General features: G+C 40.1%; 5 protein-coding genes across 6 annotated transcripts; 3 read left to right on the top strand and 2 right to left on the bottom strand.

The window, feature by feature from the left end:
• The first annotated feature begins 1088 nt into the window (after positions 1-1088).
• On the top strand, positions 1089-7087 carry glb1l (galactosidase, beta 1-like). The gene is made up of 16 exons (XM_080902775.1): positions 1089-1283; positions 1587-1756; positions 1859-2009; positions 2943-3003; positions 3071-3165; positions 3251-3431; positions 3521-3579; positions 4278-4399; positions 5239-5279; positions 5422-5540; positions 5620-5694; positions 5779-5868; positions 5988-6101; positions 6259-6390; positions 6526-6753; positions 6881-7087. Exons 1-16 carry the CDS (start codon positions 1215-1217, stop codon positions 7082-7084), a joined length of 1911 nt encoding a protein of 636 aa, XP_080758901.1. The 5' UTR covers positions 1089-1214; the 3' UTR covers positions 7085-7087.
• Positions 7088-7238: 151 nt separating this feature from the next.
• Positions 7239-11883, bottom strand: ankzf1 (ankyrin repeat and zinc finger peptidyl tRNA hydrolase 1). Its single transcript, XM_080902774.1, has 16 exons — positions 11784-11883; positions 11281-11425; positions 11076-11197; positions 10901-11003; positions 10590-10801; positions 10372-10487; positions 10093-10246; positions 9553-9775; positions 9355-9453; positions 9065-9232; positions 8829-8975; positions 8435-8717; positions 8209-8320; positions 7951-8118; positions 7796-7866; positions 7239-7679 (listed from the first exon to the last, which is right to left on the bottom strand). Exons 2-16 carry the CDS (start codon positions 11399-11401, stop codon positions 7553-7555), a joined length of 2226 nt encoding a protein of 741 aa, XP_080758900.1. The 5' UTR covers positions 11402-11425; positions 11784-11883; the 3' UTR covers positions 7239-7552.
• Positions 11884-12046: 163 nt separating this feature from the next.
• On the bottom strand, positions 12047-16201 carry LOC308409792 (uncharacterized protein). 2 transcript variants are annotated; one of them, XR_013974081.1, is made up of 7 exons: positions 16072-16201; positions 15756-15865; positions 14123-14260; positions 13923-14044; positions 13758-13841; positions 13000-13068; positions 12047-12885 (listed from the first exon to the last, which is right to left on the bottom strand). XR_013974081.1 is itself a non-coding variant. In XM_080902778.1 (5 exons), exons 1-5 carry the CDS (start codon positions 16120-16122, stop codon positions 13783-13785), a joined length of 480 nt encoding a protein of 159 aa, XP_080758904.1. In that variant the 5' UTR covers positions 16123-16201; the 3' UTR covers positions 13695-13782. The 2 variants fall into 2 exon arrangements, 1 of the variants encoding a protein (XP_080758904.1); XM_080902778.1 differs by lacking the exons at positions 12047-12885; positions 13000-13068 and having other exon boundaries at positions 13695-13841.
• A 471-nt stretch (positions 16202-16672) lies between these two features.
• On the top strand, positions 16673-18464 carry LOC308409790 (hatching enzyme 1.2-like). The gene is made up of 9 exons (XM_080902776.1): positions 16673-16798; positions 16876-16918; positions 17008-17070; positions 17159-17314; positions 17415-17532; positions 17664-17842; positions 17946-18027; positions 18129-18253; positions 18339-18464. The coding sequence occupies exons 1-9, from the start codon at positions 16739-16741 to the stop codon at positions 18353-18355; spliced, it is 843 nt and encodes a 280-aa protein (XP_080758902.1). The 5' UTR covers positions 16673-16738; the 3' UTR covers positions 18356-18464.
• A 1050-nt stretch (positions 18465-19514) lies between these two features.
• On the top strand, positions 19515-21262 carry LOC308409791 (high choriolytic enzyme 2-like). Its single transcript, XM_080902777.1, has 8 exons — positions 19515-19583; positions 19663-19722; positions 19805-19957; positions 20058-20175; positions 20263-20441; positions 20538-20619; positions 20704-20828; positions 20916-21262. Exons 2-8 carry the CDS (start codon positions 19686-19688, stop codon positions 20927-20929), a joined length of 708 nt encoding a protein of 235 aa, XP_080758903.1. The 5' UTR covers positions 19515-19583; positions 19663-19685; the 3' UTR covers positions 20930-21262.
• Positions 21263-23378: the final 2116 nt, after the last annotated feature.

Genomic DNA, 23378 nt, shown 5'->3' with positions numbered 1-23378 from the left:
GGCACAGGGCTTCATGTGTTTTACTACAGTAGTTTGAGTACGCAAGGATCAGTACTAATGGATTCTTTTAGTCTGAAGGTAAACTGTAATCATCTGTAATCTACCTTAATATCATTAGTGTTCAGTAATGTCCCTGTGAAACTATGTTAACCAGATAAGACGTCAGTTGCAGCTCTTCATATATTGCAGCGCCATCTAGTGTCCTTAAAGGAACATAAAGTTATAACACGGGTATATTTCCTATCAGATAGCTCCTGATAAGTTATTATTGTAGCACCAACATCGTGCCTGAGAAATTTTCCAGAGGAAATTAAAAGGTTGATTTTTTTTTTGTTATTTATTTATTTTTTTAAAGAAGAAAAAAAAAGATAATTCCACTGATGTAGATGTTAGTACTGGTTGACATGCAGTTATCATTCATACCCAGTGAAAAGACACAAGGACACAGAGCTTATAGCTTTAGGAGTGGGGTCCTAAAGCTATAATAAAGCTACCCGTTCCTGAACTGGCTGCTTTGTTATTTTGCCATGCAAAACACAAAGGGAATTGTTCTCAGCCTACATAATACATAGTATGACAGCATGTTGTTAAAAGCAAGGCGTCATAGGGTGGCTTTGGTGGCAGGATTCCCACTTAGCCTGCACAGTTACAGACTTACATACTTCTATTTTGTCGTTTTTGTGTTTTTTGTATGTTCACATGTGTAAATAACCCCAACAATAGACAGGTATACACACAGGAATGCAGTAAAGTTATGTTACTTAGCTACTGATATTTAAATTTTATAATTTAAAATCTATAACCACATTGAATTTTCGCCTCTGTTTTTAACTTCCAAGTGTGCTTGACATATTTGGATCAAGATTTAATCTTGTTTATTTTTATTTCATTTATAATTTAAGCATTGAGATATTTATAGTATATTAAATGTCTCTATTTATGAGAAAAATAATAACTACTAGGTCTCACTGATAACGGTGATGACAAAAAGGGGCCTGCCAGAACAGGTTTTGAGGCGAAGCGACAGACTTTAGGACCCAGCTGATGACTAAATAAAAATCACGTGGTAGTGCTACTGAAGCGGGGAGGACGTTGACTCAATGCTTACCCCTGTTAATAATAGACTTGGAGTGAGGTGAAAGAAGACTGTATATGTTTGCATCTATAGCTGTTATAGATGTTTTAGGTTTAACCGTCACAGGTAGGCAGCGGACATGGCTGCTGCTGCTGCCTTACTCCTCGCTGCACTGACTCTTGCCTGTTCAGATGTGAATGAAAATTTGGTAAGAATGAAACTAAAGGTTTTTTTTACAGTAGTTCAGTCAGCTGATCTTTCGTTTTTCCCCCCTGCCTCTCTCTACTTCCTTGAAAGGTTCGTGCAAAAAATATATAACTTTAACTATATATAATTTCTGTAACCTTTTATATGTGCATACATACATAGTTTACCTACAGTTGTTCTCGCAGCATCATTAATAACTGCCCAAGCTGCTACCCAAGTTCAGTCCTGAGAAATATGCAGTGGAAGTTATAGACAGATTATCAGCACTTTGACTCTCATAGCAGTTACCGTGACTATATTGCAGGCCTCTGGAGAGAGATCTTTCTCTATAGACTACAAAAGAAACTGTTTCCTGAAAGATGGGAAGCCTTTTCAGTACATCTCAGGGAGTATCCACTACTCCAGAATCCCACGGTACTACTGGAAGGACCGACTCGCGAAGATGTACATGACTGGACTGAATGCCATCCAAGTGTAAGCCGACCCCATCGCAAACATTTAAATATAAATGTTTTTCAACTGGATTGTTTGTTGGCCTTTATAAACATTGTACATTTACCATGTCTGTATACACAGATATGTGCCCTGGAACTTCCATGAAACGGTACAGGGAGTTCAAAACTTCACAGGAGACAGAGATCTGGAGCATTTTTTGGATCTGGCCAACCAGACGGGTCTGCTGGTCATCCTGCGTCCTGGACCGTACATCTGTGCTGAATGGGAAATGGTGAGAACAGAGGTCATAACATCCACATCCCAAAGGTGCTTTGTTGGATTGAGATATTGAAGTCTGGTGATTGTGGAGAACATTTGAGTACAGTGAACTCAACGCCACCCTATTAAACCACCAGCAGCATTCTGACCTGTTGATACAAGGCAGCATGGATACAAGCATTTATTTTACTTAAACCAAGTTTAGAGCCTACCATCCAGCAGAAATCAGTACTCATTAGACCAGGCGACATTTATCCAATGTTCTGTTTTCCAGTTTTGAACAATCTGCTTATTGTAGCCTCAGTTTCCTGTTCTTAGCTGACAGGAGTGGCACCCGTGTGGTCTTTACATGCCCAACTGCTTAATCTGTGAATCTGTTTTACATGTTCACAGATGCTCTTTGCATACCTTGGTTGTAACAAGTGGTTATTTGAGTTACTTTTGTCTTCCTATAAGCTTGAAGCACTCTGGTCATTCTGATGGGCCAGAGAACTGCGGCTTACAGGTAAACTGTAGTCATGATTATGTTGTAAAATCAGAGTACATCAACCGATCTGGCACCAACAACTACGCCACGTTCAAAGTCACTTAAATCACCTTTCTTTCCCATTCTGGTGACCAGTCTGGTTTTCAGTAGGACATTTTCTCCGTGTCTACGTGGCTAAATGCATTGTGTTGCTGCTGTGTGATTGGCTGATTAGATATTTGTGTTAATGAGCAGTTGAGCAGGTTCACCTAATGAAGTGGCTGGTGGTATATATTACTATAACTGTAGTAGGATGCACACATTTATGCCATATTTCATATATTAAAAATACAAAGTTAAAATGTGTGGAGGTATTTTTTTACACTGCTCTCCAAATCCCTGTGGTGAGATAAAAGAGGCTGGCTAATCACATGATTGCCCACGTTTCTGCCTTCATTCTCTTCTAATTTTCTCTTGCAGGGTGGACTGCCTGCCTGGTTACTTCAAAAGCCAAACATCATACTGCGCTCTGCAGACACAGGTAAAACATGCACCTATGACCCTTTTTGAAATGTATTGCTTTATGAACATTATCTGTTTTCTCCCAGATTACCTGCAGGCAGTCAGCAACTGGCTTGCTGTTCTCCTCCCCAAAGTGAAACCTTGGCTCTATGTTAACGGGGGAAACATCATTACTGTCCAGGTAGAGTTCTAAGTGGGTCGCTATAAAGCTTTTTAAGAGTTAGTGTATTATTATTGGATTTGAAAATATACAATCTTAAATGCAGGTTGAGAATGAATATGGGAGTTACTACAGCTGTGACTACAACTACATGCGTCACCTGCGCACTCTCTTCCGCTTCTTTCTGGGCGAGGACGTCATCCTGTTCACCACTGATGGAAACACAAACAAGGAAATGATATGTGGGACTCTGGAAGGATTATATGCCACAATAGACTTTGGGACAGGTTGGTATTGTGTGACGGTGTCCAAAGATAAAACATCATCTTCTTGTTCTTTTAGAGATCGTTGTTATTTCTACATGTTCTTTTCTCAGACACCAACATCACTGAAGCCTTCGCCCGGCAACGACGATTTGAACCTCGAGGACCCCTGGTTCGTTACATATCTATTCACTAAACATAATCCTAAGAAGCAGGGGCTGAATATACACAATACACACTCACTGGCCATTTTATTATGTACACTTGTGTATTCTAATGACATTCAATTAAAAAAGCTGCAGAAAAAAATTCTGCTGATGTTTACAGTGGGTGGTGGTGCATTACTAATCAGTTACTTTTAATTTATTGATTGATATAGAAATGATTTAAAACGGAAAAGCTGAGCTCTTTACCTTTCTTCCTGGATACACTTAGAGTAGCTTTGCATGATTCACAGTTCAAAATAATCCTTATGAATCTTTCAGGGTGTTTCTCCATCACCTTCTAAAACAAATCTTTTTTAGGTGTGTCTCGTTCTGGACGACTTCCCCTTTAACAACTTTCTTTTTAATTGTCTTTGTCTTAAAGGTCCCCTTTCATACAAAGACAAACCTCATAATAGGCTCAGGTAGGACAGCTATCTTACATGACCAGCAGGGGTGGAGTCAAAGCAGTTAGAGAAAAGAAAGGCACAGTGAGGTGGACACAATATTTGAATGCAATGCAATCATGTGCAGCACTTCCACCACCTGCTATTATGTCAATAATGTACTATAGTTAAAACCTCTTTCACAAGTAAAAATGAATTTGTAACTCGTTCGTATGATTTCACAGGTATATGTGATAAAACTGTTTTAAATTACGTTGCAGGTGAACTCAGAGTTTTACACTGGCTGGTTGGATCACTGGGGAGATCAGCATGCTGTGGTTGATGCTCAGAAGGTCAGCAGAGTGCTAGGAGAAATGCTAACCATGGGGGCCAACGTCAACATGTATGTCTCCACAAACCCCCAAATCTTCCTCTCTGTAGAAACACATTCAAATAATAAAACTGTGTTAGTATACTAATGTAAAAGCCTGATCCAACAACCACAACAACTGGTTTATTTTCCCAGCTTATGAGCTTACCTGCAGTATCAGTGGCATGAGTCATGTTTGAATCCAACTGAAGATGCGGATTTTCATACCTCTCTTTTAAATTACAGCGAAAGGCCACTGTCCATTTACAGCTACTCATTTCCTACTTCATGCCTTTGTCCTTATACCATACTAGAGAACCTTTGCATGATCCAGAGTTCAAAATATTCCTTATTTACTTGAATTTACTGAAACAGGAGGTAGGTGGGAAATCTGTGATCACAGCCAGAGCTGTGCCTGATGGAGGGATTCCCACTCATATCATACAGAGCCAAGACTAGCCTTTGGCTCAAAAGTGTTACACTGATCACACATTAGAATCTTTAACACGGTGTGGCATGACAGGCCTTCTTTTTTGAAATGTTTGAACTGGATTAAGCTGACAGATTAACAGACATAAGGAGAGGTAGATACTTTTACTGCCACCTGTTTTATTCTAAAATGGGCATCGGTGTACAACCTCACTGTGACCCTGTGGGGATAAGCGGTTAAGAAAATGGACGGATTATGTTTTCTTATAGTTTTCGGATAAGCTAGGTAAATTTGGCTAAAAGGACATCACAGTGCCACTGCAATCAATGTAATGATCGTTGGGATCCTTTAATTTGGATTAAATAAAAGCCAGCAACCTCATCCTTTAAGACACCACTGCTAATTTCCTCTGATATTACACTCTACGTCTCTTTCTTCTCAGGTACATGTTTGAAGGAGGAACAAACTTTGGCTACTGGAATGGTAACTTATTGACAGAATCTCAGTATTCATTCATTCATTGTCTCAGTGCCAGATTATATCACAGTTTTCATGTTTTAGAGGCAGATAAAAGCTCAGTTTGCAGTTTAGTGATCTCTAGTAACGCTCTGTTGTTCTCACTAAGGTGCTGATCATGACACCAGGTTTCGCTCAGTAGTCACAAGTTATGATTACGACGCCCCGCTGACTGAGGCAGGAGACCCCACAGAGAAGCTCTTGGCTATTAGAGATGTCATAAAGCAGGTAGAACTGATTGAACAGCCACCTGCTAAGGCTGATGTCCTGATTAATGCATGATTAATTCATCACCATTTCCCATCAGTTTAGAGAGATTCCCTCTGGCCCCATGCCACCAGCAACTCCCAAGTTTGTCTATGGCTTTGTGACCCTGCAAAAGGTAGGATCAGTTCAGGAAATTAATCCCAATGTCAAGAAATATTTTTAAAAATGTTCAAAACTCAAAAAAGTGTCACTTTAACAGGTTGGGGACATTAGTGGCCTGTTGAACACCCTTTCACCTCTGGGACCAATCAAATCTCAGTATCCTATTACGTTTGAAGAGGTGAAACAGGTATGGGGTGTCTGAGGGAAACAGTGGGGAGAGCATTATTGTAGAAACACTGTAACTCTTGAACCATGGAGAACTTCTAGACTGTTGTGTCTGCAACCTGTGTTGTCTATTGTGTTCAGTACTATGGATACGTGCTATATCGGACCACACTGCCGCACAACCTCTCAGAGCCCACACCACTTATCTCTCCACTGAATGGGGTTCATGACCGTGCATATGTGTCCGTCAATGGGGTAAGGCCTGACTGTGAACTTTTGTTGATGTCCTCGTCAGGGGAAAAACGTTGTAGGTTAAATCTGAGCTTGTTTGTCTGCGTCAAATTGTGAAGTTTCAAATATAAATGATGTTGTATCTGTTCACGCTTTTGGAAACATACAACCGTTTGAACAGGTTTTCCAGGGCCTGTTAGAGAGAGACACTGTGCTGGTGATGAATGTCACAGGACAGCAGGGGGACACACTGGACATCCTCGTAGAGAACATGGGCAGGGTTAACTTTGGCAGCAAGATCAATGACTACAAGGCAAGGCAATTAATAGAGCAAGCAAGCAGAGTACAAGCATTTAAAAACATACATTTCCCTGCAGCTGTTTGGAAGTTGCAGCAAGTAAAACCATGGACTACGGGTTTTAAATGGTAAATATTGTGTGAATTTCAGGGCCTGTTGAGCAACTTGATCCTGGGTAAAGATGTTCTGACTGACTGGAAGATTTACCCTTTGGACATTGACGGAGCCGTTACTGGTGGATGGCCTCACGGCAACAGCCGAAAGTCTGACCCTGCTCCTCGGAGAGAACCTACACGTGGACCAACCTTCTACATGGGGACTTTGCAGCCCAACGGCTTAGCATGGGACACTTTCCTCAAGCTCAATGAATGGACTAAGGTAATGCTGACTATATTTGGGGACATTCTGGACCTGGCAGACTTTATTCTTTTGTTTATTTACCCCACGTTTCTAGCAAGGAATAAAATAACTGTATTCTTCTGGATGTTTCTTTTTCCTTCATCAGGGTCAGGTTTGGATTAATGGTGTGAACCTGGGACGATACTGGCCAGCCAGAGGGCCTCAGCAGACTGTCTATGTCCCCGGACCCCTGCTTAGCACCACCCTGCCCAACAACATCACGGTGCTGGAGCTGGAAGGAGCTCCAGGACACTCGAGGGTTCTTTTTATGGACCGACCTCAGCTCAACATCACGCCTAAAAAGCTTTGACGGAGCCCACTGAATTTTGAAGTATTACATTTTCTTCACATTGCAGCTCTAAAAATAATTATCAGTCTAACTGAAGCACAATAGTACGCTGAACAAATGATCTCACCTGAAGGAGCTGCTACACAACAGTATTTCTATGGCATATGAGACAATCTGATGTCAGCAGTTTTAATTTTTGACACAGAAACACTAAACACTCAATTACTTGCTGTTACAATATTCACCAAGCCTGTGCAAAAGAAATATATGCTGACTGTTGTTTTTAATTATTGCTTTTCTTTTTGCCCGATTACAGATGCTGTAAATAAATTGTACATTGATTTTATTACATACAGTATATGTATCCGAGTGTCTAAAATCACCTGCCACAATAAAATTAAGGCAAGTCAAAGCCTAAAAAAAGCCAAATTAACCAGTACTTTTAATGAGGTAGACTCCTCTCCAAGTAAAATAGTTCCTAGATGGACACTAGGTCTTTCCTGGAGGAGCATTTGCTTTCCGATGCATTTGAACACAGCGGGGAGTACAAAATGAATAATCCAGGTACTGAAAAGGGATCTTCCCAAGCAGAGACTCCCCACACAGCCAGCACCTCCTGTTGACAAAGACAAACCCACAGAAGAGTCACACCGTATTTCAGTGCAGCTTTTAAATAACTTGCTATTACATTATGCATTAGCTCAGCGAGAGGATGGCTCTTGAGAGACGTACTTGATATTAGAGATGCTGGCTCCTGTTGCAGCAACCTGCGCTGCAAATCTCTTCTCTGCTGCCAGAGCTCTCTATAATCAATAAGCCAAATATGAACATTTCCAAAAAACAGCCTCTTACAAGGAATCAGCTGCAGACCTTTAGCAGTAACCTACCTTTTCACGATCAGTCAGAGATACAAACTGCTTCTTTTCCTCTGCCTCCAGCTCTTGTTTCCTCTTTTCCTCTTTCTGCTCTTTTTCTCGCTGTTTTTTCTGGGCCTTCTGGGCCTTTTTCTTTTCCATCTTTTTCAGTTCAATCTCTGCCGTCAGCGGCCCAGGGATCTTTAATTGCACAGGAGTAAGACACTTAGTCAAATTACCAGCTTCCGTTTAATGCAATACATGTTCAAAGGTGCACGAGTTTAACCTTACCTGGGCCTTGCTGTAGTCGTATTTGTCGGGATTATCCCCCATATATTTCCGAAAGACGTTTCTTGTGTCTTTGTCAGGGGCGACGATGTACGGTGTCTGCCCTTTATTATCCCTGTAAAGGAATAATGTAGAGATGGTAATTAAACCTGGGCAAGGTTTCACTGTGTTCACTTCAGCTGCTACACAATCACACTTTTACAACGCTTGACGATAATATTCTTGATACCTGCAGGAGGGGTCTGCTCCTTCATCTAGGAGGAGGCCGATCGCTGCCTTTTGTGCAGCAGCTGTGGCAACATGCAGTAATGTGAACCCTGAAGCATCAATGGGTTTATTGAGGAGAGTATGAGGACTTGAGGCATCAGAAAGTTTGCTCTCCAAATGCTCTTGACCCTCTGACTTTTCCACAGGGAGCTGGAGGAGTGTGCGCAGAGCTTCCACATCCCCAACCTTGCAGGCAGTAAAGAGTGCATCCCTGAGGCTATACTCACATGACTCTTCAACAACATCTATAAAGAAAGAAAGCTTAATGTTGAGTTTTCACACTTGAAAACAATGCATTACACAGCTTTTGCAAGACTGAGAAACAAGTGGAAAAACAGATTTAAACCCCTACTCACCATCCACTTGTTTCTTGCTCTGTACCTTCCTTTTCCTCTTGCTCTTTGACTGCACTTCTTGAGGGAGATCTTCTACTGGTGTAGCCTCTGGCAGTTCCTCTTCTTTACCTTCTGCTTCTATGCTCTTTGGATTGGTCCCAAATGAATCTGGTATTTCATAAATTTTGCAGAACAATTGAGTAATAAACTAGCATGCCTTGGATTCCACCTGCGATGAGATAGTTGATCAGATCTACCTTCAATTGGAATTTTAGCTTCCTCCTCCTTTCGTCTCCTCCTCCTTTTGTGCCTGGAGGGATGGATTTCACACTCCCTGAGGTCCAGTGTTCCTAATGTCATTTCCACCATCTCCAGTTGGATCTCCCCACACTCTTCTTCATCAGTGCTTTCGCGGTTTTCTTCAGCTGATGCAAGCAATAAATTTGCAGTCAGGTTTACTAAGTTTAACATTATTATTTGATGCTATAGTTTATCCACCGAGGTCAACAGAGAGCTTACAGACCATGTTTAAACATCTTAAACCTACCTTTCTCTTGATCTGTGTTTAGTTCTGCTGTGGGTTTAACAGCTTTTTTCCACAGCTTTTTAGTTGGACTGAAGACTGCAGAAATGTCTGTGTCTTTCCCTGAAAAAAAGATATTACTGATTGTGCGATAAATATACCTAAGCTGCATAAACATGTGCAGGAGACATGTTATTATTTCAAGCACTTCGTGCTTCTTACCATACACATGAACAGTAGAAAGGACCTCATGTACCCTCTGTACCTCTCGAAAAGTTGCCCTGCGTGTTGCAAAGGGGATTGTGCAGATCCTGGGATCTTTTTTATCAAGGGGACCTCCTCGACCACCAAAAAAGATAGTTTTGTTGTAGCTGGGAGCTCGTATGAATATTTTAGAGGCCCCTTTCAAGTGTTCGGCCCAGGTTACAAGAAGGTCCTGAATGTCCTGCAAAAAGTTAAAAAAATTTAAATAAAAATCCAGGTTAACAAAAAATAAATAAAAAAAGAATACTACGTCATCCTATGAGTGAGGCAGAGAATTTAACCACATAGCCAAAACGAAATACTTGGCTCCATGGCTACACTACCGCAACCTCACAAAAGTACATGATCTATTCTTGGAGGAGAAAAACTAATGAATCAGCCAAAGGAATCTTGAGCTTTTATAGCCACTGTTTGAAAAACATCAACCAAACTTTATGAAGAAGAACAGATAAGGCATGGCTTTCACTCAAAAGGCGATCTGATGGAGCGCAGTATGACCTTGACTAGCGCCGCCTCATTGTGTCGTCGCAGTGCAGCTCCTGCAGATTTTGGTGCGTGACTGCGGTTCTGAGAATCTCTGAGTCCCTGGGCAGTGCCTCGTTTTGCTCGCACTGTGTATCGGTGGAAGGTCTTGTGCAGAAGGACTTGTTTTCTGGAACATAAAATACATTGTGCTGGACGCTTCACATCTCTGTGAATCGGCTGTGTTGTTGTGCTTTAAATTTCAGCCATAATGTGTAATATGAAAGCATACAAAGCAGGGAAATAAAAAATTACCCTTCAAATACAGCACCAGCAAAATGACCTCCACCAGTCATGAGAATGACCCACGTAGTCTTCTTTGTTATAGCTTTCAGAGAGGATCCTGCATCGTGTTCGTCATCCAACTGAAACTTTTCAGGAAAAATGACAAAATATTAAATTATATAAATCTAAAGTGTGTTTTTTTTTTTTTTTTTTTAACAGATTATAGATTTCATTGGACTGATCCTCACCTTTCCCTTAAGTATGCAGCGGTAGACTAACAGATAATCTCCCACTGAGTTCTGGAAAACCAACTTGCTGGAGAGCCGACCAGCTGTTAAAGGAGTTTCACCTGAGCTCTCCATGTCTTTGTCAGAGACCGTTCTGCTTTTAACTCCAGCATCGCTGTCCGAGTCTTCGTCCTCTGAATCGGACTCTGAGCCCGAGATACTTGATAAGTCTCCTGTAAAGTGACAACAATAGGTCAGTTGTTCCAACTGCTTCAGACCTTTTTTTCCTAGTTAAACTCCATCTTAGATGTGTATTACTCCAGTTTCCTCACCTGCACCCGTCTTCCTCTCAAACTCCTCCGCTGTGAGGGGCGGCAACATGGCCATCTTTTGTCTCAAGTTGAACCGATGCCAGTCAAGCTTGTAGTGCTCCCTCTGCAACACAAAGTGCATGTTCAGGCACCGGTTCTCAATGCATGAACAGATTGTAGAGTACTGCGTGGTTACCTGCTCCTCGCGGTTAATAAAGGGACATCTGCAGGCTGAGCAGACCATCTTCTCAGACACCTCTCTAACCAGGCTGGACTCGCCTTCTCGCCTGTCATCTTCAGCACTTCTATTTTCCACACCTGTGTGAGGAAAGACATTTATTCAACGACTGAATAAACTGGGCATCTTTTTCCCCACAACATCATATGTGTTCCATACATACAATCTGAGGCGAGGTCAATAATTACACCCTCCTTTAGGACGGGGTTCACCTCTCTCAATCCAAAAGCCTCATCATTCAAGCACAAATCAAAGATGGAGCGACAATCTTTGCGGGTAGTCATCGTTTGCTGGTTGGTTTATCTCATCTGTAATGGAAAGAAAGAGAAACCTGCTATAAGCTGTAGCTGGCGATCCCCTAAAATAGTGTTTGGCTGGGGCAGATCCACGACAGTTAACTGAACCAGATCATTAACACTTACTCTCCTGCACGAATCATAAGAGCAGCTGGCAACAACCTCAAGCCTATATTTATAGTGACAGTTTTGATCTACAAGGCTAACCCAATTTTGCTAATGTAAACATAAGTGTGTGCTCTTTGAACGACACGTTCAGCCACAATCTATTTAAAACACCGACTCTGTCCACTTCCTTAAACGGGACTTTAAGGACATTACAACTACTAAAAGTTACAATGAACTACTGGGAAAATAGTAAACGACTTACCATAAAAGGAACTGACAAAAAGCTGAGCCAACCTTAGGGTAACATGTGATTACGCTGACATTTCTACGGAAGCCCAAGAGCGTCATGAATGCTTCAGCGAGTGGCGTTCAAAGACCAAAGGTTGTAAATTAGCCGATCTTTCCTTTCAAACTGCTTTCACCGCGTTTCAGCAACGTGCATATATCACTGCAGACATTTACATGACAGATTACACTATTTATTCAGTTCATACACAAGTTTTCTTTATAATTACTAATAGTTTACAAACGTAGCCCACCAGTACTTAAACAAAAGTACTGATGGAACTTAAAACGCTAGTTTGTGTTTTAAGAATAAAAAAACAAACAAAGTTGACTCTAAATTACATAAAACAGTTACCGGTAGTTGAGTTAATCTGCCTGATTAATGGTAAAAGGCGATTACAGACACTTTATTAGGTACACATTTTGAACCGATCATTGACTATGTATAATCATAATTAATCGGCCAATCACATGAGACCAACTACATCTAGATACGTTTCAAAAACCATCCAGTGAGCGTCAGTCTTCTGTAAGAAAATGTCTTGCTGATACCTGATGTTAAAGGAGAAACGCCAAATTGATTCAAGCTAATAGCAAAGCAATGATAACTCAAATAATGACTGGTTACAACCAAGGTGTGCTAAGAACAGTAAACTAAAAATAGTTTGTACAGGATAATCAAAATTCTGCTGCAGCATCTGGATATTAGGGCCAACCAGAGCTTGCTGTAAACAACACAAAGAGCTGTTTGTGAGCCCAAAGAGTCAGCCGTTGTTTCTGAACCAAAAACAAAAATCCTGCTCAGTACAAAAAAAAGAAAAGAATTCCTTTCACTGTCTGGTTTTTTTATAGACAGCATTTCCTGAAGAACATATAGCGTGACTGTTGAATGATTTTGCAGCTTGCTCTCAGCTGTGGCAGCCTGGTTGCAGCTGCTGAAGCTGTCATCAGCATGTGCATTTAACCAGCTAAGGAACTTAGGATTGAACATGTGTTTGCTATAAGTGAGAGCATGTGGAGAGTGTGAAAGTTTTTCCAGCATTGCAGTTTTGTAACTGCATAGAAGCTTGCTTCTGCCACTGAAAAAGAAATTGGATCCATAAGTCAAAATTTCGGGTTACCAAAGCGAACGTCTGACAAAATAACTTTAAAGTTATTCTCAAATTTTTGAGATAATAACTTAAATTTATTACCTATGGATGCAAAAACTTTTTTTTTTCCCAGTCATGGAAACGAGCCTCCAAGATTGCCTTGTTGATTTTCTGTGAGCAACAACATACAGTAATGTATTATATATTTATATATTAAGAAAAACAGAAAGATTTTGTATCTACTATGCAAGTTGCCTGCTGGATTTATGTAAACTGCAAAATTTGGGGTTGCAAAACCTTAGTTATGAAGTAGGAAATCTGAGTTTTTTTTGATTTTGTTTGCAGTCACGGGTCAGAAAGTTGAGCTGTCAATGCATCCAGGATTACAGCAGTTCAAACTGACCCAACCACACCCTCATCAGTTTGCTAGATTATGATGGAAGAAAGAAACATGTCATCCAGACATGATATCTTTGGGTTTTAATGAAGACTAGATGAAATGGGGAAAATAGGGAATAAAGGTTTTGTTTTGCAAAATATTGCAAATGGCTGACAGTGTGTCAATTCTGTCATCACTGAAATCTCATGAGACATGAGAAATTTTAATCTCCTCCATACTGTAACTGAGATAAGCATAAACATTTTGCTATATTTGTCATCTTATTTAATCACTGCATAGAGAAGGTCGACCATTTGTAACTATGTGAAGCACCCAAGTAATGAGAAGCTGAGAAGCTTTGGAGATATTCACTGCAGAATCATCCCCTTTAGTGTTATTTAAGAAACAATAAAATACGTTTAAAAGATAAAAATGAATATTTTATTAGCTGTTAAAAATACTTATATACACTTTATTGTACTTATTAAAATAACAGTGTTTGTAAGTCACTGCTTCGTGTGATTTCTCTCCAACTTGTAGGTTGGCCCAGGGAGCAAAGCTTGACCTGTTGACAGAGAGAGAGCACATTTCACTCCATGTCTGTATACAGTAAATTCTGTACGTATTCTGTGAGTAATCCCCATACCCGCTGAATAACGATCCTCAACCTCTTCTAGCTGCTGTTTCACCTCCAGGATTTCAGCAAGAAGCTGGCTTGCCTTAATGCTGGCGCTTTCACTCTGGTCCTGCAAACTGAGCCTTTCACTCCTGAAATATATAAAATATATATTGTAGGTTTGCACATGTCGCGTCTGCTTCGGTTTTGCACACAGCACTTCGGAATACCTGTCTGGAGAGCTTTGGCTATTTAGTTGTTCAAAGAGATCCATCTCACTTTGGAGCAGATGACCCAGTTGTTGCAGTGCATTAACGATTTCGAATTTTTCCATCATTAAATCCACTCTCCGTTCAGTTTCTCTCGTACTGTGAAAGACAGCAAATACATTATGTAAGGGCTACACATTTAGAAACAAAGGCACACATCACACCTGGTTATGCATAATTAACTGTTTGACTAAATCTAAATGGGCAGTAGGTAATTTTTTCTTTTTTACGTTAACTTATTATTTTGAAATAATTATTGATTGTTCAGTGTAAGGGCTTTGGGATCTGGACACTGTTAGCAATTAGATGGTCACTGTCTGAACTCTCCCAGAAAGGCTCGATTGCGCAACCAAAACAGAATGAGCATACAGTTGTCCACTGCTTTTGACAACCAGAGCATCTGTGGAAATATTACCCAACCCTAACTAACTAAACCCTAACTAACTGTACCCTAACTAAAGGACAAAATACTATACCTTTCAGAAGGTGATCAGTTAAGAATAGAAATGGAAAAACTTATATTGGAATTCAAGTTCGAGGTGTGTTTATATTTCAAATTAATACAAGAGATAAATCTTTATTCCAGACAAACTAATTAATTTTTTTTTTTTTTAACGCCAGCTGGCTTATGAATGTCGTTCACTAATAGACCTACATGAGGGAAATCTTTGTATGTGTCTCTATGTTCATCAACAATATTCCTGGAGGAAGAAATGATGTTAAATAGTTTGGATAACACTCCAAGTTAAGACTTGGGAAAGCTAAACGTCACTGATTACTATAAAAAAAATAAATAAATAAACAAAGAAAAAAGGAAAAAACACCCCGAGCAAGTCTGGATAGCATCTACCTGAAAACAATTTTTTTTTACTGATCGAAGGAAGAATGGATCCATGCTTTTATGTTGTTTACAGCAGCAGAAATGGCGACCCATCAGACCAGGCAACGCTTGATGAGCCCATGTGAACTGTGGTCTCAGTTTCCTGTTCTTAGCTGACAGGAGTGGGATCCAGTGTGGTCTTCTGCTGCTGTAGCCCATTCTACTTCCAGTTCAACATACTGTGCATTCAGAGATGTATTACTGCATACTTTGGCTGTAATCAGTGGTCATTTTAATTACTGCTGTCAGCTTAAAACAGTCTGGCCATTTTCCTTGACAAGACATGTTCACCCAGAAAACTCAGTGGATTTTCTCTTTTCTTAACCAGTCTCTGCAAACTCCTGGCTGAGGAGCAAATTCCCAGTAGATCAGGAGTTTCCTCACCAACAGCTGTGCCATTTTCAAAATCACCTCTCTTCCCCATTCTGCGGCTCAGCTTGACCTTGAAACTTGAATTGCATGCCCAATGCACTGAGTTTGCCGATTAGATTAGATTGCATGAGGGAGCAGTTCAAGACACGAGGTGTACCTAATAGACTGGTCGATTAATCTACACTAACAGCCTGTTGTGGACTTCAGTGCACCCACCGACGATATCTGGTATCACATCACAGGAAGCATTATACGGGTTGAGACAATATCAGGTTTTTTGGGACACTTTAAGCGTGACAGGCACCCAATTTAATTGGAAACTAAAGTAAATGGGCGGTGTACCGTTTAATTATCTCTTCTTCAGTATGCAGTCTTCTCTGTTGGACCTTCTCCAGTTCACGATTAGTTTCTTCGATAGCACGCCGCAGCTCATTAACCTGCTCCTGCGTCTCCTGCAAATTGCAAAGTTTGCATGCCGTAATTCACAGCTAGCCTGCTGGCAAAGAGTCAAATCCTGCTCTGTTAACGAACTGGCATCTTAGTTTGTTAATACTTCTGTTGTTTACTTGATAATTAGTAACTTTAGCATCAGTGTACGTAGCTGCCAGGTAGCTAGTCATGTGCAGGAAGGCTAGCTTACAAAACAGCGTCGACTTACCGCAGAAACTTCGTCCTGGGTTAGAAATGTATGGCCAGAAAATGCGGTCATGCTGGTATTTTCACGTGGAAGAATTCCTACTGGGATGGAAACTCGGCTTTTCCTCTTTATAAATACTGCTTCCGGCTGAGTTAGCAGAGCCCGGATAGCTCAGTCGGTAGAGCATCAGACTTTTAATCTGAGGGTCCAGGGTTCAAGTCCCTGTTCGGGCGTCAGAGTTTTTATTTCTTCTACATTATCAACAAAAATTTTGCACAACTTAGTAATGATTTAAAATTAACTGCGTTCATGCATTGCACGTGAACTGATGGTAAGCTTAGTTTCAGTAGAAAGAAAACAGCACTCTTGGTTCATGTACACACCTAAAGCCTAAAATTGTACCAAATTTCTGCCAGACATTAAAACCATTTCATTTAAAGCTAGTCATTGATTTTAAGCTGTTATTATACACAGTGAGACCTCACATTATGCCACTGTTGCAGATGTTGTTTATGAAAGAATCAAACTAATTTGGAGATTAGGCTCACTCACAAACAGCTAACACCAGCCCTGTTATTTACTTGAGGTAATTATGGGTATTATCTAAGGACAGCAGTGGGAACACATATAAAGCTAGGTGTTAGTGCATGTCAAATGGTAACACTGAAGGCATACCTGACTGGTAAAGATGGAGCGGATTATACTCCTCTGCATGGTTTCTATTTGTCTCTCAGCTGTGCAAGCTCAGGTAAATGTGCTTGGGACCACTGAATTTAATGAATTCATGAACAGAGCTGTAAATAAATTTGTCTGTGCTTTCTGCAGAAATTTTTGTTCAACCAAAAGTGGGGTCCCGCTGGCTACAAAGGTGCACTCAGCTTCGATTTAATTTAAATTATTACTGTGACTGACGTAAAACTGCACACTCCCTCACAAATTGTTTTTTTCTTTTTTAAGAATGGAGAGGGGTCAATGAAGAAACGGCAATGGATAAAATCATTAAAACCAACGAGCTTAAAGGTAAGTTGCACACACTTTACTTGAGGGGTTTTCTTTTGCAGATTCCCCAACTTGCTGTTAAAAAACTTTAATCTGATTTCTGCATCAGCTACGCAAATCATCGATGGCGCCACCACCCTCAGAGAGGGAGATATTGCTGTTTCCTCCGGAACACCCCCCAGAATCTGCTTTGCACGGAGCTGCCTGTGGTCCAAATCAGTGGATGGACATGTCTACATTGCATATAACCTCTCACCTGAATACAGTATGTTGTTTTAGCGTTCGAGGCATAAGTACATGCAATGGATTACAGTCTTCTTTTTAATGATGTATGAATTACTCGCCCCTGTTAAACAACTGAACAGATGACATGGATACAATGCTGATAAAGACAGGTATGGCCAACATAGAGCAAGGTACCTGTGTGCGTTTTGTTCCACGGACTCACCAGAGAGACTACATCGACATCCAGCCAAAGTCAGGGTGAGAGCTGAAGCGTGGAAAGTTTGATTACATAAAATTCCTTTTGTAAAATGTATTCAGGTTTTGTTTCCTCTCCAGCTGTGAATTCACCACTTGAAGTTACTCTTCTGTCCTCTTATGTGTTAATCCAGTTGCTGGTCCTACCTTGGTGCGCGTGGTGGAAGGCAGACTGTGTCTCTCCAGATCCCTAACTGCGTCCAGGTTGGAGTGGTTTCCCATGAATTCATGCACACCTTGGGCTTTGTGCACGAGCAGTCCCGCTTAGATCGGGACAACTATGTCACCATCATGTGGCCAAATATTTCAAGAGGTAATTTTAAAGTGTGCAGGGGTTGGCATTGTGGAAAGGGAATGAAAGCTTTAACTGTATTTCTGCACCGATTTTCAAAACAGAAAATTCATTTTTCCAACAGATCGGTTGAGAAACTTTGAGAAGTTCAAGACTGACACTCTGGATCTGCCCTATGACTATGGCTCGATTCTGCACTTTGGAAAGTAAGTAAAAAATGATCTGTTAATCACTCAAAATATTATAATTTACCCCCTTTATTTTAAAATATATTTATAAGCTGATACATATTTATGTATATGTTTAGATATGCCTACTCCCAGCGTGGGGAAGCAACCATCCTTCCAAAGGACAACAACAACATCCAGCTGGGCCAGGCTTTATCTCTCAGCCACATTGACAAGCTAAAAATCAACAGACTTTATAATTGTGGTTAGTACCAAATGTCCTGAATTAACTCCTAAACACACTGCACATCACTGTCACAAATGTAATTTCTTTCTGTCTTTCTGTTCAGATGACATGGATGATTAGAGACCCGGCTGAATGGAAGTGAACCAGGAGTAAAGGCCAATTTAACAAAACTGCAGTTGAATTATATGAACAGTTTCAATAAAGATTGATTCAAACCTTCTATCAGCAAATCCTTGGTGTACATGAAAGTTTGTGCGTTTTAAATTGGATATTTCTCTTTATGTAAAAATATGTCTCACAGTAGATAGCCTGGTTTGAAATAGACACGTGGTAATGCACTCAACAGTAATATTACAGATCAATAAGAGATAAAGAGTAATAAAGCAGAGGCAGGGTAATAAGGTATGTGAAGAATCTTAGAACGGGTGACTTGATCACATTAAACAGGAGATCTGAATCTGTTTTAATGAGGAAGGTTAAAGAACAAAGTCTCTGGTAATAAATAGACATGTTCTCTATATTTAAAAATGTGCTACCTTAACTCAAGATGCAGTAGTTTCTTCTGTTCGTCCAATCACCACGAGGGAAGTTTTCATAAAGTGCTGACACATGAGAATCTTCGCTTCGTCACTGCCCTTCAAAATTAGCCCCTTGATAAGAATAGAAGCAATATTTGGAAGAGGATAAAGTTTTGTTTTTATATATTTAACTGTGTGACAAAAAATGACCGTTGCCAAGACAGTTATCATCTGATAGCATATCACAAAATCACTAGTTGCCAGCTCAGTCAGACACAAATTGCTGGTCTGTCGGGCTGAACTCGGACAGCAAAAACACCTTTAAGTGCCTTGTTTCTGAAAGTGCTGAATCTTGCACGCAATAAGTACAGGGCATAAGTGAAGGTCAGCATCAGGCCCACCTGTTATGGATCAGCAGTGGATTTAGAGTAAATTACACACACCGCATGATGAGGCATCTTAATCATGCTTCATCATCTGAATTGAGGCCCAATCAGTACAGAGCAGCGGAGGAGAAGTGGGTATATAGATTCAGCGGAGGTGAGGAGTTCATTTAGCTCCTGCATCAGGAGAGCGCTGGATTGAAACTGGTGAACCAGCCTGAAACACAACAATGCATTCTTCCATTATACTTCTGGTTATCTTGTTTGGCTTGCTGACCCAGGCGAACACAATACCTGTTAAAGTAAGTATGTAATTAAGAGGAGTATATAGACTCCTTTTTTCTTGTCTTGTCATGCTTTGCAGCTGAAATATGTCAACATTTTTTGTGCGACAGAATTCGACTGGTGTGCACGAGGGGAAAGTGAGGTTGAAAAGGAAATTCTCTGGTGGGTCACGATTCCTTGCACCTCATCTTGCATTTTCACAGTGATTTTCTGTTTATTCCATATTTATTTTTGTGTTCAGAGGAAAATATAGAGCATGATGAAATGACCACAATGGATCAAATCCTGGAGGTCAATCACAGTAAGTAAACTGTAAATTACATAGAATTGTACTGATGTCAGTTTTTCCCCTGCATATTGAAAAGAATGTATTTTCTCATCAGAGATACGAGCCCCAAGAGGAATGTCAATAAGGGACGGCGATATTGCTGTTTCTCATGTAAGGAGTGCCATAACCTGCCCCGGCAACACCTGTCTGTGGCCTAAATCTGTAGATGGATTTGTCTATGTACCCTACATCATCTCTCCACTGTATGGTATGAAGCTTTAAGACTTAAGGAGATGCTTCCGGTTTCTTATATCCCTTTATTATTTCATATTCTGCCTTTTTTGTGCATTCTTTCACCCTAACTTTAGACGACATGGACAGAATCACCATAGAAACTGGAATGCAAGACATTTCCGCTGGAACATGCGTTAAATTTGTTCCCCGCACTCACGAAGGCAACTTCCTTGACGTTCAGCCTAGATATGGGTGAGCGTGACTCCTGCTTATGGCTTCTTACAGTGTGCCGTGATGATTGTACATACCGTAGAATTTGTGCTCTGCATCCCTCCCTAGCTGCTGGTCATTTCTGGGGCAGACTGGGGGAAGCCAGACCCTGTCACTGCAGACTCCTGGGTGCATGTGGTCGGGAATCGCTGCTCATGAATTCATGCATGCTCTCGGCTTCGTACACGAGCAATCCCGATCAGACCGTGACAACTATGTCACAATTATATGGAAAAACATCATGCCAGGTTCGCACGTTTTATCACTACGTCATTCTAATTGCAGTGGCTCGATTTTTCACAAAATGAGTGTGAAGGTGTTTTTTTTTTTTTTTTTTTTGGCAGAGCACATACATAACTTCAGGAAACAGGTGACAAACAATCTCAACAGCCCATATGACTACGCCTCTGTCATGCATTATGGACGGTGAGTTGCTCTCTGATTCAACATAATTATCTGTCATTTAGACTCGGGCATCACTGTATCATATGTTTTGCATCTTTGATACAGATATGCCTTCTCTGAAGATGGCGGACCAACAATAATCCCCAAACCAGATCCCTATATCCCCATCGGCCAGCGAGATGGTCCTAGCGTAATGGATCTTCATAAAATAAATATCCTCTATAACTGCGGTTGGTAGATTTATACAGCAAACTGACAGTTGTTAGAAAAAAACTTGAAAAGGACTGACTGGATTTCCTCTCTGTTTCTCACTACAGCTACCGATGACTAACTGGATCCAGAAACCTCTGCTGTAATGTCCTGCCAGATGTCACAAATAGTTTATTACAATTTCTCAGCTTGAGATGATAATCTGGGCGACAGTGGTTTAACCTGAGTCTATAGCAATGTATATTTTATTTTCACTGTCTAGTCTGCACTTTGAGCTTTTATTGATTCAAGACCTTCTGCCGTGGGGTGTTATAAATTACTAGATAACAACTAAAGGCTGCATTTCTCTAGTATAAATAAAGTGCCAAAAACAAAACTCACCAGTTTTAAGTGCCCGCTGATGCCAGTAACATCATTGTATCCGATCTCCGATCTATTTTATGGCTCTTGTCTATCTTCTGCTTACTTTAAATTAAAAATAAAAAATAAAAAATGGCTAATGGTTTATTTTTATTTTCCAGAGACAGACTACAAGTTGTAAAAAATAGACACTGCTTTCAGGTGTAAAAGTAGAGTAAATGATTTCGCACTTACATACGTGAAATGAAAACAGTATAAACTTCACATATGTGAAAAATAAACAGTGGATGTTATTAGGCAAAAAAAAATTTTGTCAAGAGCTGGTAAACAAGATGTTCAACATATTACCATTTTGAAGTAACCAAAGTCACTGACATTTAATTTCACAGTAAGCTGATATCTCTGATCTCTCAGGGCCGCTGTAGTTTTGGACTTGTGCAAGTCCATTAATGTCCCAGGTGCAAATGGAAAAGACACTGGATAGGTGATTTTCACTGAGAGAAGATCTGTGTCTGGATTTGTTGAACTTCATCCCTGAGAAAGAGAACCAATGTCTTCTGAGCATGTGTCCTTATGTGTTAAAATGATCTCCTCTTTGAGATAATAAAAACTAGCAGTGATACTGACCTGAAGTGCTCAAAACCGAATGAAAAGTGCAACAAACTGTGTGATTCACTGCTCTTGCCCTGGTGAAGTTAACTATGCAAACTGCAAAATCAGCAGTATGGTTAATTTTTAGCACATCACCTGCCACAGTATAAATCGATGGAAAAATATGAATTTCACTTCTGGGTTAATTTTACTCACTTTCACAATTTCACTGCTGTAAATGTCTGACATGTCTTGATGGATAAATATATTAGGATTTTATATATGCAATGGGGACTTCAATAACAATGGTGCCACCCCCTAGAGAAACTAACACATGTCACTCTCTTTTTGTAGCTTTTAAGGGTGCCGATATTACGCTGCTGCAGCATTAAACTGTGCATTCTGCCAGGCTACATAATGTCTGGGAGTTTATGCACCACTCACTGTAGAATTAAGCAAAACTTGCCAATTATCTTATTGTAGTGTTAAGCTAACACTTACTTATGTACACTTCTTGGCCACTTGATTATTTACACCTTCCTAGTAAAAGATTGAGCCTTCTTTTCCATTTAAAGCTACATAAATCTTTTATGCCATATACGCTGAACAAGGAGCTGATCTTGTTTTGGTGAGCCCCTGCATTTTAGTTGTAATGAGTGTTTTTTGAGTTACCAGGTGTTTTCACCCAGAAAACTGCCACTCAATTTTTTAAATTCTCCATAAACCATAGAAATGTGCAAAAAATAACAGTAAATTAGTAGTTTCTGAAATACTAAAATCAGCTCATCTGGCACCAACAACCACGTTGCATTCAAAGTCACTTAAATTATCTTTGTTCTCCATTCTAATGCTCAGTTTGAATTTGAGGAAGTTGTCTTTGCCATGTCTACTTGCCTACATGTTTTGAGTTGCTGTTGTGCCATTTATTGATTACATATTTGCATTAGAGAGCAGTTGACCAGGTATACAGAATAAAGTGGCCAGGGAATGTGTATACTTGTATTTCCTTAATAAGGATTAGTGCAGAGTTTGCATGTTTCGGTTTCTTTCACTTCCCCAGTTGTTTTGTCACATTACTGTCTCCCTCAATCACTTCCATTGTGTTTTGTGAGCTTTTGTTTTAATTTTTATTTTGCTATTTCAGTTGTATGTGTGTTTGTTTTGTTTTTTTATTCACCTTCTGTCACAGAGTTTTTCTATTTGCTGGCATTGTACAAAATAGACATTATTTCTCTCACAGAAGAAATGCAAAAAAAATAAAAATAAAAGAACTGAAAAAGTGCTGATGAAGTAACTAAACTACAAGCAAAATAGCAACAGGACTTGCTATAAAGTTAAAAGTTTACTGTTGTTTTTGGATTAAATTGTGATAAAAATGTTGGCATATTTGCTGTGCCTATTTTACATTTTCATTGCCTAACTGTTACATCTACTCCTACCGTACCAGTTTTAAAAGAAACTAAAAAAAATTAACATCGTGCAGAATTAAGTTCAGCTTGTTTCACAACACTCCGAGTTTCTCACGTGGCCTCTTGGGGGAAATTCTACACGTAACCAAATCTCGTGTTTGGCACGTAAAAACGCGATAGCCAGCCCCGAGACTGCTGGATCTTTCTAGA

Source organism: Rhamphochromis sp. 'chilingali' (assembly GCF_963969265.1).
Source record: "Rhamphochromis sp. 'chilingali' genome assembly, chromosome: 14".
Classification (NCBI taxonomy): domain Eukaryota; kingdom Metazoa; phylum Chordata; class Actinopteri; order Cichliformes; family Cichlidae; genus Rhamphochromis; species Rhamphochromis sp. 'chilingali'.
The sequence above is the reverse complement of the archived record's forward strand: the minus strand, read 5'-3'. Positions and strand labels throughout refer to the sequence as shown.

Coding starts and splice junctions, on each gene's coding strand:
- LOC308409791 (XM_080902777.1), top strand. CDS start 19,686: ATGACCACAATGGATCAAATCCTGGAGGTCAATCACA. Junction 19,723..19,804: donor AATCCTGGAGGTCAATCACA/GTAAGTAAACTG, acceptor TTTTCTCATCAG/AGATACGAGCCCCAAGAGGA. Junction 19,958..20,057: donor CATCATCTCTCCACTGTATG/GTATGAAGCTTT, acceptor CCCTAACTTTAG/ACGACATGGACAGAATCACC.
- glb1l (XM_080902775.1), top strand. CDS start 1,215: ATGGCTGCTGCTGCTGCCTTACTCCTCGCTGCACTGACTCTTGCCTGT. Junction 2,010..2,942: donor TCTGTGCTGAATGGGAAATG/GTGAGAACAGAG, acceptor TTTCTCTTGCAG/GGTGGACTGCCTGCCTGGTT. Junction 3,580..4,277: donor TTGAACCTCGAGGACCCCTG/GTTCGTTACATA, acceptor ATTACGTTGCAG/GTGAACTCAGAGTTTTACAC.
- ankzf1 (XM_080902774.1), bottom strand. CDS start 11,401: ATGACTACCCGCAAAGATTGTCGCTCCATCTTTGATTTGTGCTTGAAT. Junction 11,004..11,075: donor TTATTAACCGCGAGGAGCAG/GTAACCACGCAG, acceptor TTTGTGTTGCAG/AGGGAGCACTACAAGCTTGA. Junction 8,119..8,208: donor ACGACTACAGCAAGGCCCAG/GTAAGGTTAAAC, acceptor GTGCAATTAAAG/ATCCCTGGGCCGCTGACGGC.
- LOC308409790 (XM_080902776.1), top strand. CDS start 16,739: ATGGAGCGGATTATACTCCTCTGCATGGTTTCTATTTGTCTCTCAGCT. Junction 16,799..16,875: donor TCTCAGCTGTGCAAGCTCAG/GTAAATGTGCTT, acceptor TGCTTTCTGCAG/AAATTTTTGTTCAACCAAAA. Junction 18,028..18,128: donor TCGATTCTGCACTTTGGAAA/GTAAGTAAAAAA, acceptor GTATATGTTTAG/ATATGCCTACTCCCAGCGTG.
- LOC308409792 (XM_080902778.1), bottom strand. CDS start 16,122: ATGACCGCATTTTCTGGCCATACATTTCTAACCCAGGACGAAGTTTCT. Junction 15,866..16,071: donor CCCAGGACGAAGTTTCTGCG/GTAAGTCGACGC, acceptor TGCAATTTGCAG/GAGACGCAGGAGCAGGTTAA. Junction 14,045..14,122: donor AGCCAAAGCTCTCCAGACAG/GTATTCCGAAGT, acceptor TATATATTTCAG/GAGTGAAAGGCTCAGTTTGC.